This window comes from Nilaparvata lugens, chromosome 3 (assembly GCF_014356525.2).
Source record: "Nilaparvata lugens isolate BPH chromosome 3, ASM1435652v1, whole genome shotgun sequence".
Taxonomy (NCBI): domain Eukaryota; kingdom Metazoa; phylum Arthropoda; class Insecta; order Hemiptera; family Delphacidae; genus Nilaparvata; species Nilaparvata lugens.
Window position 1 is genome coordinate 97715337 of NC_052506.1, and position 11998 is coordinate 97727334.

The 11998-nt window shown below is 34.4% G+C and overlaps 1 protein-coding gene across 4 annotated transcripts; it reads left to right on the forward strand.

The window, feature by feature from the left end:
* Positions 1-523: 523 nt before the first annotated feature.
* Positions 524-10949, forward strand: LOC111056407 (gastrula zinc finger protein XlCGF17.1-like). 4 transcript variants are annotated; one of them, XM_039425241.1, is made up of 6 exons: positions 1515-2592; positions 4244-4321; positions 4720-4821; positions 6169-6316; positions 7390-7785; positions 8206-10948. In XM_039425241.1, exons 1-6 carry the CDS (start codon positions 2581-2583, stop codon positions 8244-8246), a joined length of 777 nt encoding a protein of 258 aa, XP_039281175.1. In that variant the 5' UTR covers positions 1515-2580; the 3' UTR covers positions 8247-10948. The 4 variants fall into 4 exon arrangements, with proteins under 4 accessions (XP_039281172.1, XP_039281174.1, XP_039281173.1 ...); XM_039425238.1 differs by having other exon boundaries at positions 524-2592; positions 7390-10949; XM_039425240.1 differs by having other exon boundaries at positions 524-2173; positions 7390-10949.
* The last annotated feature ends 1049 nt before the right edge of the window (positions 10950-11998 follow it).

The window sequence follows — 11998 nt, forward strand, 5'->3', positions numbered from 1 at the left end:
ATACTATGCTCTGTTCTGTTCTGTTATGTTGCATCTTCCAAGATGTAGGTCATATAAAACATGCTTTGTAGGTGGTGTCAATTTATTCAACAAGCTTCCTGCTGGAGCCAAGAATGTTTCTAATAAAGCATTGAAAATGAAATTATTTAGTTATTTAGTAGAAAGGCCCTATTACTCTATAGAAGAATTTTTGAATTCCAACTGTGATATAACATTTTAGTGTATAGTACCTGCACCTGCCCAAATTTATTTGAATTAATGTATTTTTATATTTATGAATGTTTGACAAGATCTTATATTCATGTATATGAATCTATGGATCAAATAAATGAATTATTATTACTTGAAGTGAGTGAGCGAGTTTGTGTGTGGGACTGTGTCAAAATTATGATTCAGCTGTTGAACTTTTGTAATCATTCAATCAGGTACTTAGTGCCGGTTGCAAAAAGCCGGGTTATTTTCATCATTAATTTTGGTAGATTCATCTTTTTGAAATTGTCTTCTCTGATTTGGTTCACGTGAAGTTAATCAGGATTAAAATTTAACCGGCTTTTGTGCAACTGGGCCTTTGTGAGGGAAATTTTTGCATTCCTCTGGGAATTAACCTCAATTTACTGTGATTAGATAGAACATTTCTGTATGAAGGTTATTATAATGTCTTCTTTCATAATAAAGTTTTTATGCTTATGTGAGTTTTTAATGACTCATATTGAATTTGTATTAGCATTTCTCACCTGCGCACAGGGTTTTCCTTGCAGGTGATTGGTTTCTTATAGTTTTGCTAAAAGTTTTTATTTATATTTAATAATAATATCTATTTATTATGAGAAAAACAGTTTTTTAGAGTAAATTATGATTTAATTGTGAATCAACTAGAACAGGTAACATCAGATACTTGTGAATGAGAAAACTGCTTGAGGTCTACTACGGCAATCCTTGAATTGAGAATTCAATAAAAAGCCTGAGCACATACATCGATTTTTGTTTGTACTATATTTAGCTGTCTTTATGAATTCTATCTGATTAAATGGAACTTGACAAATAACATCTGTTTAATCATATAGAATTTATAAGGGCGGCAAAATATCAAACAAAAATCGATGTGTGTGTGTGCAGGGCTCAACAGTGATCTCATTGAATGTGAAATAATGTCCATATGCCAATAATAAAATCTTGTCCATATGCCTGGGTGGTTGCGATATTTTATTCATATAATGTAGTACAAACAAGGAAGCAACTGTGATTTGTTATTATATTAGTACAGATATGTAAACGATATAATAATGTTTTTATGAAGATCATGTTAAACATTGAAACTAGTAGTTGTAGTTTGTGTTTTTAATCTATTATTTTATGTTGAAAATTTTTCAAAGAAAGGGTAACTTTACTATAATGTCATTTTATAAAATAAGCTTCTATTTGGTTATGAATAAACAAGATATACTTACTAATGTAATTATTGATAAAATGAGTTTCATTTCTAAATGAATATAAATTAAGTTTATTGATGTTGTTTTTGTTTCTTTTAAACGTTTATTTTGGAAATGTTTTAAACTTCGTTGTGAACCTAGTAGGCAGTTTGATAGAAATTTTTATAAAAGTCTCTTATGGTGTTGAAAAAAGGCGTGTGAATGACCATTGCCAATATAGGCCTAGGTACCATAACACCAAATCCATGTTATGTTAGTTTAATTCACTTCAGGTAGAATTTTTAATATTATGCTGATATTTTGTAGATAGAAACATGATTCTAATGACTATATATCGTCTATAACGTTAACCATTATAAAAATTGAAAAGATTGAATCATTGTTCTACATTTTGTTGTTTATAAAGATATTTTCAGAAATGTCAACACAGTATAGATATTGTATTTTAAATAAATATTAATGTACCCACCTCACTAAGTATCGATCGAAAATGTGCAATGAGACAAGAATAGAGCGTATTCAACAATCAAAACTCAAGCATTATTTGCATGTGAAATATATAATACATTTTTAATGTGAAATACTGAAACAATCTTATTCGAAGTGAAGTTTATAATTGGCGGTTAGTGTGTGCAGTGCATGTCATGGTTGGAAGCCTTCTAAATAACTAAGGTATTTGACACCAGGTCTGGTTTTTATTCTTGAAATTCATAACGAAACAAGAGTTAATTTCATGTATTTAAGTGAGTAAATCATTGTTTTATTGTTATTAGTTTTAGTATGAATGATAGCATCATTGCATTTACTCGATATCAGGTAGGATATTATGTAGTTGCGATAAAAATACGTAAAAGTTAGACATTCCAACTTTAAATATCATGAAAATATTATTAAATAGATCTTATCAGGAGAAATAGGATTAAAATCGGATAATTCATTTTCATAACCTGAAAAGTATATGCAAATAGCTAAGTCGTTGGGTTGGTCAAGCTGGTAGTCAATGGTCGGTTGGTCTATTTGATTTATCAAAAAATAACAAAGGAAAACTGTAAATATATGTTGAATCATTCCAGTAAATTAAACTTAGAAAACAAATATTTAAATTTTATTGTTACTTTCTGGTATAGTATTTTGTCCTATATTTAAAAAAATGGATAAAGAGGTGAGTTTTTGAAATAGATTTTCTACAACATAACCTTAAAAAACAGTATATAAAATTTATACAATTTATTGTTTTTTATTCCATATAATTATTTAGAAGTAACGTTTTTATCAGAATTCTTATTCATATTGTTATCTTGTCTATATAAGGGTGTGATCACATTAAATGCATTATTTTATGTGCCAGTAAAAGATTCCTCAACATAACCTTAAAAATCAGCATCGCTTAACACTTATCAATTCATATAATTTATTGTTTCTTATTCCATATATGATTTTTCCAGTATAAGGTTTTTCATCAGAATTCATATTCTTATTGTCATCTTGTCTATTTAAGGGTGTGATCACATTGAATGCATCTATGTGCTAGTAAAAGATTGATCATGCTTATGCATGACCAAGCGGGCAGATGAGAAACAAAATCTGGTAAGAGTCTGCACACAGGAGCAATAGTTGCTGCCACTAGCTTTTTAGTAATGTGGGATTGTCCGATACTTGAATGCATAGATGGCATTTCCAATTCTGTGTTTCAGCAATATAAGCACGCTACACACAAAGACATTAGTGGCCTCCAAATTCAAAGCTAATTATAATTATATGGAGTAGAAAAGGCTAGTCCCTCCCTAGCCTTTGGTAAGCCAATACCAAACTGCAAGGCAGAGGTCAAATTTCTTTCCTTAGCCTTTGAATATCCACTGATCTCCGTCTGCGTTGTGTCCACTGACCACCCGATCGTGTGTTGATGGGAAGGATATCATTTCATATCCTTGAAGAATCGACAATTATTTGTTGATACACCGCCGATTTATGAAGTTACATTACAATTTTATATTATCGTTATTCTAATTGTATTCAATCTTTATTATCTTTGATCAAATTAATTATTTATAGTTTGTATAATTCGTTGAATAATTTCCGTCATTTAATGTAAAGTAAAAGTAAATTCGTATGGCTTTTGTTCGTGGTGAGTCCCTTGCGGGAAGGTCCCACCGCCTGAATATATAATTTAAGCCGTCAATGGGCCTTACGACTGTCATACTTCAGCCGGGACCGACAGTTTAAAGTGCCCATCCGATAACACGGGAGTGATCTGTTTAAAAAACTTTTGGTATTGAGAGGGTTTGAACCCGGGATCTCTATGCTGCTACGCAGGCACGCTATCTACTAGACCACTCCGTGATTTAATGTAAATTAGTGTATAAGCCAGTAAATATTGTAACATACATAAATAAAGATATCTAATCTAACCTGCAAGGCAGCAGTTTGCTGGTTTTGGTCCACCTCGGGTATTTGATTTCCTCGGTACCCCCTATATCTAGAGGGCATTCCCCGATCCGCTACCTGTGGAAGCGCCCGATAGGAGACCAGCAACTCCCACTCATCTACAGTGCAGTACTCTGTACTCTCTTATGCAATGTGTAAAATGGGGGTCTGTTACTTAAGAGCTCCATTATCTAGCAGCTAAAAACACCATTATTCGATCTATGGGGATTTCAAGCTTTGAAAATTCGCACCATCAGAGTGTTGCCTGATTAATTGTCAAGTACAGTACTTTACCAGGGTATCTGAAATAGATAACCTTAAAACAGAAAAAGTGTTTCAACATAATTCTACTATAAGGACTCAATTGATTTTTTGTCTCTTTGTTGCAGGTTAAAGTTGAGAAACAGGAAAGTGCTTTTGATGACAGTTGGATTGGAGCTGCACGTAGTGATACAGCTACTCAGCAGGCATGTATTGTTGAACAATCCACCTTGAAATTTACTGACTACAGCTATATGATGAAGTTGAATCCCATTTTCTTGCAACTTTTCTACTGTTGATAGTATATAATGAAATTAGTTGAAAGATTATTTCAGTCTCAATATTCTTTATAATTATGCAATATTTTTATTGATCGCCTTTCATGCATGTTATAAAAAGGTAGAGTAGCTAGACATCAATGGGAACAATAATAAAAGGTCCATTCTTTAAAAGATACATTATTAAATCTATTGATTGCTATTCTAACAACAGAAATAAACAAACATCAACTACTACAACCCATATTTTAATAGTGAGCACTATTACTTGCTGAGTTTAATATTCGTCTAGTTTTCAAGTGACACAAAATCTCTTATGTTCACAGATCAAGATCGAGATGCAGGAGGATGAATTTGGAGAATGTGAATTAGCAACTAGCAGCATCAAAGATGAGTCATCCTCGCACATTGGTTCAACTTCCAATCAGGCATGTATTCCATCTTGACTAGAATAAATAAATAATTTACTTAGTATGGTTATAGGCCTTTTTTATTCCTTCAAGATCTCAGAACGTCAAGTTTTAAGCACAGGTTACCAGCTTGTTGTTGTTATTATTAGCGCATGGCTACAATTGTGGGGAGTCCCTCAGGAAGACCAGCTTGTTTGGAAAAGAAGGATATAATTCTTTTTCCTTCAAATCCAAGGAACACAATCAATGCCTGTATTGCAATATTGTCAATAACATTAAGGCTCAACTCACACTTATTGTTTTTGAAGGGACGGATTCAAGGATCCAAAGGTTCATAGAACCCCACACATCAACCGAAGCTTATTGTGTTCCCAAGTAGTATGTTAGTTAGGCAAACCAATACCTGTGTCCTTTACAAGAACCTGGAGTTTTTCCCTACACTAACATCCATTTCATCACCTGGTTGCTTGTTGTAATCCAATGTGATATGCTTAGCAGTCTCTTCAGACTGATTAGTCCTTGATTCAGCCTCTTGACCCGCATTTGTGCTGGAGTTTCACCCATCTCTGGTCTCTTGGGTTTTTCTTTTTACCCCTCCGAAACTGCCCTGATGGGGCAGATCCCGTGGGTTTGAAGGCAAGGCAACTTCTGGAGTTGCCTTGGTGTCCCTTTTGGTCGCCTTCTACGACAAGCAGGGATATTGTGGGTGTATTCTGGTTTTCAGAACATTCTTGAGTACGATGTTCGACTCAAAGCTCCCCCAACCCACAGGGGGCAACTCACACTTACGCGAATCAAGTCGAGAAGAGACTCGACTCTAGTCGAGAGCATGTGTTTTCAAATGGTGACAATCACGGAGACTAGAATCGACTGATCTGAGTGTCACCATATGGAAACACATGCTCTCGACTAGAGACGAGTCTCTTCTTGACCTGAGTCGCGTAAGTGTGAGTTGAACCTACAAGTGTATGAATACAGAAGAAAGTCCATACTCAATTGTTATGCAGTAAGTTGTAAGTATTTTGACTAGTTCTTGTTTGTTTTCTGTTTACACCCACCAAACTAGCAATCAGTTTATCTTAATCTAGAGAGAGCATAACTTGATGGCTGCTATTTCAACTTCAACTACCCCTCACGCACCCAGTGCACAGTAGTATCTCTTGCCTGTCCAAGTGTACTGCAGAATGCAGACGAATATCTGTACAGTTATAGCTCTTTTGCAAACCTTAACGTGAATGGCTGGCCTTAGCTTGAAATTTCATGATTATTAAGAACTAGTACAATTACTGTTATTGAACTGGAATTTTACATGAAGTGTAACAATAATCGATTGTCTCCTCATTGTTTGTGATGTCAATATTGCAGATGGCGAGAGTTAAGCAGGAGAATGATAGCAGCCAAGAACCAGCGCCAGAGTGCAGCACTGCATGCTCTCCAACTGATCATGATTTCAGCCAACAACATTATCTAATCCCTGGCTATAATCTAATATTCATCAAAGAGGAAGAATATGGTGAGATTCGTGTTATTATTTCATTCATTTTCATTCATCAATGATAATAACACATAACAGGAAATGCAGGAATAATTTACTAGTAGTTCTGTGAACAGTAGACCTCACGCAGTATTCTCATCCACAAGTACCTGATTGAAACTATAGACATTATGGAAATACAGCAATAGACTGGCTTCTCCACACATCTGTGTAATCACTTGTCAGCTGATTTATGATGAATAATTCTATAGTCTGATTTTCACTCTAATATTGGCGTATGAAGGAGGCTCATTTTTCCTTTTATATTATCCTTGAAATGCAAAATTTCCAAAAACCTTGTATATACGTCGACGCGCAATTAAAAAAGGAACATACCTGTAAAATTTTATGAAAATCAATTACCGCGTTTCGCCGTAAATGCGCAACATATAAACATTTAAACATTAAGAGAAATGCCAAACCGTCGACTTGAATCTAATACCTCAATTCACTCGGTCAATTATGTAGGGTAATGGCTATCAGATGTGATTGCCTTAGCAACAGTTATAGGTATAAGTTGCATTTATACACATTCCTTCAATAATTTGATTTTATGTGAGGATATATTGTGATATATTATATACCACTATACAGAGTGTCCCAAAAGTAAAGTGCCAAACTTTGTGAATAGGTTCTATATACATAGTGGTATTGACTACATTAACGTCTTATTCTTTCAATAAATTGAAGAATTGAATTGACACAGTTTGTGTCAAAACACAGGTGAAATTTCCTATTTATTCAACAGTATTTTTGTGTTTGAAACAAAAAAGATAGGCAGCCATATACATAGCCAATCATTTTCAGACAATTCAACCTATATGTAACACTATAATTTGTTTTATGTATATACTATTTCTACAATCGGCTGCAAAACTCTTGTTTTGTATAAACTACTGTATCAATTGGTAATTAATGATTCTGATAATTAATGAGGTATGATTGAGGTGAGGCAAGGAGAATTGTGTGAGTGTTTTACACTATATTTTATCATTACTCTATAGTTTTTTTCTGATTCAATCATTTACAAGTTGCATTATTGGTGTTTGCAGATGAGCAAGAGGCAGAAGGATGTTCAGTGGAGAGTGAAACGGAGATGTGGCCTTCAAACTGCAGCACATCTGAAACTGCCAATGCAACAGAAGTGGGTGGACTGAATGCACATTCAATCTCTCCCATGGAAGAGTGCACTGAGCCATCTGTGGCTGGCAAAAAGATCAAGCTCTACAGCTGTGCTGACTGCAGCTATAAAACTCCATCGATCACTCATTGGAAGAGACACATGACGAAACACACTGGGGAAAAGACTTTCAGTTGTGAGTTATGTGACTATAAATGTACTCGATCAAGTAATTTGAAGATACATATCAGAACACATACAGGAGAAAGGCCTTTCAGTTGTGAGTTATGTGACTATAAATGTGCTCGATCAAGTACTTTGAAGGAACATATCAGAACACATACAGGAGAAAGACCTTTCAGCTGCGAGTACTGCGACTATAAATGTACTCGATCATGTAATTTGAAGATACATATCAGAACACATACAGGAGAAACACCTTTCAGCTGCGAGTATTGTGACTATAAATGTGCTCAATCAAGTGATTTGAAAAAACATGTCAGAACACATACAGGAGAAAGACCTTTCAGCTGCAAGTATTGTGACTATAAATGTGTTCAATCAAGTGATTTGAAAAAACATGTCAGAACACATACAGGAGAAAGACCTTTCAGCTGCAAGTATTGTGACTATAAATGTACTCGATCAAGTGATTTGAAGATACATATCAGAACACATACAGGAGAAAGGCCTTTCAGTTGTGAGTTATGTGACTATAAATGTGCTCGATCAAGTACTTTGAAGGAACATATAAGAACACATCATAAAGGAGAAACAACTACTAGCTGAAAATTTGTGACTTTACGTGTGCTCATTCAAATTCATTTTACTGTGTTTCCACACCTCCCCACTCCTCTTCTTAGATTGCCAGGGTCGCCCTGGGCTGATGTCTGTGGAGGGGCGGAGTGGGAGTTGCTGCTCAGTGTGGTGTGTGCCGGCGGGTGGTTGGGGACGGCTGGGCTCCTCGCAGTGTTGGGTGTCCTCCACATACACCACGGTTGTCATCTCACAACACTGAAATTCTCTCCTTTCTAAGAGGTGATAGGCCATGCTTTGGCACTACCTGGAGGGAGGGGAGTCGCTAGGAGTGGTGGGAGAGTAGTGGCAGTCATCACCGTCGTTGTAGTGCATGGCAACAGGTCAAAACTTGTCAGAAATGGTCTCCTAGTGTCTTCCAGACAAGCCTTTGTCACTGACTCCGGTCTGCCTCCAGATCAAGTGGTGTTCGGTTCGTCCTCCAAGTGACCCCTACCGGTCACCAAAGGTCACCTGACCTGTTTTTTTTAGATATATGAAAACTTAAACTCAAATAGTGCAGCAAAGAAAAAATAAGCAATATAAATTTGGAGATGCAGAAACCTAACCTCAACAAATTTTGCTGGAAGCTTTTTGCTGTAATGACACAACAATCTATGACAATATGTGTATCATGCATGTCTCACCGTTAGTGGCCAGCCTCGCACTTTCCAAAAGCTTTCGCACTTCTGAAATCAACCTCGCACTTTCCATTAGCTGCTCATATTTATTGAAACTACTTTAGGTAAACCTTGTCTTTATCCAACTAAATATTTATTCAAAAAGGTTAAAGTGTTAACAATCCGTCAATTATATATTAAAAACCTCATAATTTTCTTTAGAAATAATAAAGATATTTTTCTATTCCGTGAATCAAACCTCAATTCACGACCTTCCAGAAATAGGTTTGAAAATATAAGAATGGATCTTAATGTTTGTCGGAGACAATACTTTTACCCAGCTAATAAATTAATCAATAAAATTCCAGATTACCTTACAGAGCATATTAATCGAAATTCTGTCACATTGCTTAAAAAAGAACTATTGAATGGATAATCACCAGTAAAATCAGGACATACTTTTTGAGTGACTCTTACCTTTGTTCCAATAATATGTTTGCCATCTCTCATTCTTTCTCTTCTCCTCCTTTCTCTCTTTCTTTCGCCCTTATTCCACTTACTCATCATCTTCTTTTATTAAATATTATAATTATCATATAATTTCTTATCCTATACTATTAAACGAGCAACTTCTGTTTATATGTTTGTATTTCACCGGATCTCGAAATCGGCTCTAACGATTCTCTCGAAATTCAGAACATAGTAGGTTTATAATATAAAGATTCGATTGCACTAGTTCTCATCCCTGGGAAAACTCGCTGAAGGACATTAAAAGGATAAGTATTATTCATACTTGTAAAAACAGCTGATAATAATTATTTCGTCGTCTGTTGGTGATGGAAGTAAGTGAGCGAGTTTGTGTGTGGGAATGTGTCAAAATTATGACTCAGCTGTTGAACTTTTGTAATCATTCAATCAGGTACTTAGTGCCGGTTGTAAAAAGCCGGGTTATTTTCAATCCTTATTAATTCCAGTAGATTCATCTTTTTGAAATTGTCTTCTCTGATTTGGTTCACGTGAAGTTAATCAGGATTAAAATTTTACCGGCTTTTGTGCAACTGGGCCTTTGTGAGGAAAATTTTTGCATTCCTCTGGGAATTAACCTCAATTTACTGTGATCAGATAGAACATTTCTGTAAGAAGGTTAATATATTTTCTTCTTTCGTAATAAAGTTTTTATGCTTTTGTACTCCAGAGCGAAGCATGGTCCCGGATATTTTCATTTTATGTGAGTTCTTAATGACTCATATTGAATTAGTATTAGCAACTCTCACCTGCGCACAGGATTTTCCTTTTTTAAGTTTTTATTTATATTTATTATGAGAAAACAAATAACAGTTTTTAAGAGTAAATCATGATTCAATTGTGAATTGTGATTCAACTGAATCAACTAGAAAAGGTAACATCAGATACTTGTGGATGAGAAAACTGCATGAGGTCTACTACGGCCATCTGTGAATTGAGAATTCAATGAAAAGCCCTGCAAACAGACATCGATTTTTGTTTGTACTATATTTTGCCATCTTTATGAATTCTATCTGATTAAATGGAACTTGACAATTATCATCTGTTTAATCATATAGAATTTATAAGGACGACAAAATATCAAACAAAATTCGATGTGTGTGTGTGCAGGGCTCAACAGTGATCTCATTGAATGTGAAATAATGTCCATATGCCAATAATAAAATCTTGTCCATATGCCTGGGTGGTTGCGATATTTTATTCATATATCATGTAGTACAAACAAGGAAGCAACTGTGATTTGTTATTATATTAGTACAGATATGTAAACGATATAATAATGTTTTTATGAAGATTATGTTAAACATTGAAACTAGTAGTTGTAGTTTGTGTTTTTAATCTATTATTTTATGTTAAACATTTTTCAAAGAAAGGGTAACTTTACTATAATGTCATTTTATAAAATAAGCCTCTATTTGGTTTTGAATAAACAAGATATACTTACTAATGTAATTATTGATAAAGTGAGTTTCATTTGTAAATGTATATAAATTAAGTTTATTGATGTTGTTATAGAGAGCATTTGCAATAAATTCTAGTTATTCAATAACTGATAGCTGTTTTATTTACATTTACCCATAATCTATATAAATAAAAATCGAGCCTTAAATTTTGACATTCAATAACTTTTAGTATTATCATCATGTATAGATTTAAACAAAAACTCAGAATAATAATTGAGTTTCGAAAACCTTATTACTCTTATTGACCAAGGTGATAAACCTTACATATTGACTAGCCTTCGTAGGTACTGCTGTACTTGGTTGTTTATAATGTCGTTTTCACAGTAACATTCTGCATTGCGCACTTGGTGTAGATAAGGCTTACGATGTACAGTCCGCAATCCCACAGAAGTCATTAAATTCATCAGGTGATACTGGAATTACGTCGTTGCATTTACTACCGTTTACTGAACCTATTATTTTCCAGGCCATTTTGCATTTGTTTGCTGCTTTCTCAATTCGACCAATTGTGTGTGCTTTCTTAGCATTCATAATTGCTGTTTTATACTTACTTCTAGCATCCAAGTATAATAGCCTAGTTACCTCCGTGTTAACTTTCTTATTTAAGTCATAAAGCATCATCATCCTGTTTTTCATATTAGTCAATTCGGTTGTGTACCAATCATTCTTACGTTTATTAATTCTGTATTTCCTGAAATGTCCATTAACTTTACACTTTCTTTGAGGTATAGTGCTATCAAGGATACTCATAAATTTATAAAAAAATTATCAAAAATCTGACCTGCTGTAGACAACTCCATACTACTAAAAACCTCACCCAATCATAATTTCTAAGAGATTCTCTACAATTGGCCAATTTTAAGACATCTATTGGCCTAGAAGTAACAATTCTAGCCTGGGTATTATTAATTGATTTATCTAAGGAAAAATTCTTCACAATTAGACATACAGAGTCATGGTCAGAGAAAGTGCACTTGATAACTTTGCAAATCTGATTCAGTTCTGTGATACAAGCATTTGTAAACACATTGTCAAGACAAGCTTTCCCTCGTGTCGGCATATTATTCTGTGCTGTAAAGTTATATTGCCTAAGTAGGTTCTTGAAATCAGCTACATGCCTCTTATTATTGACAGTTAC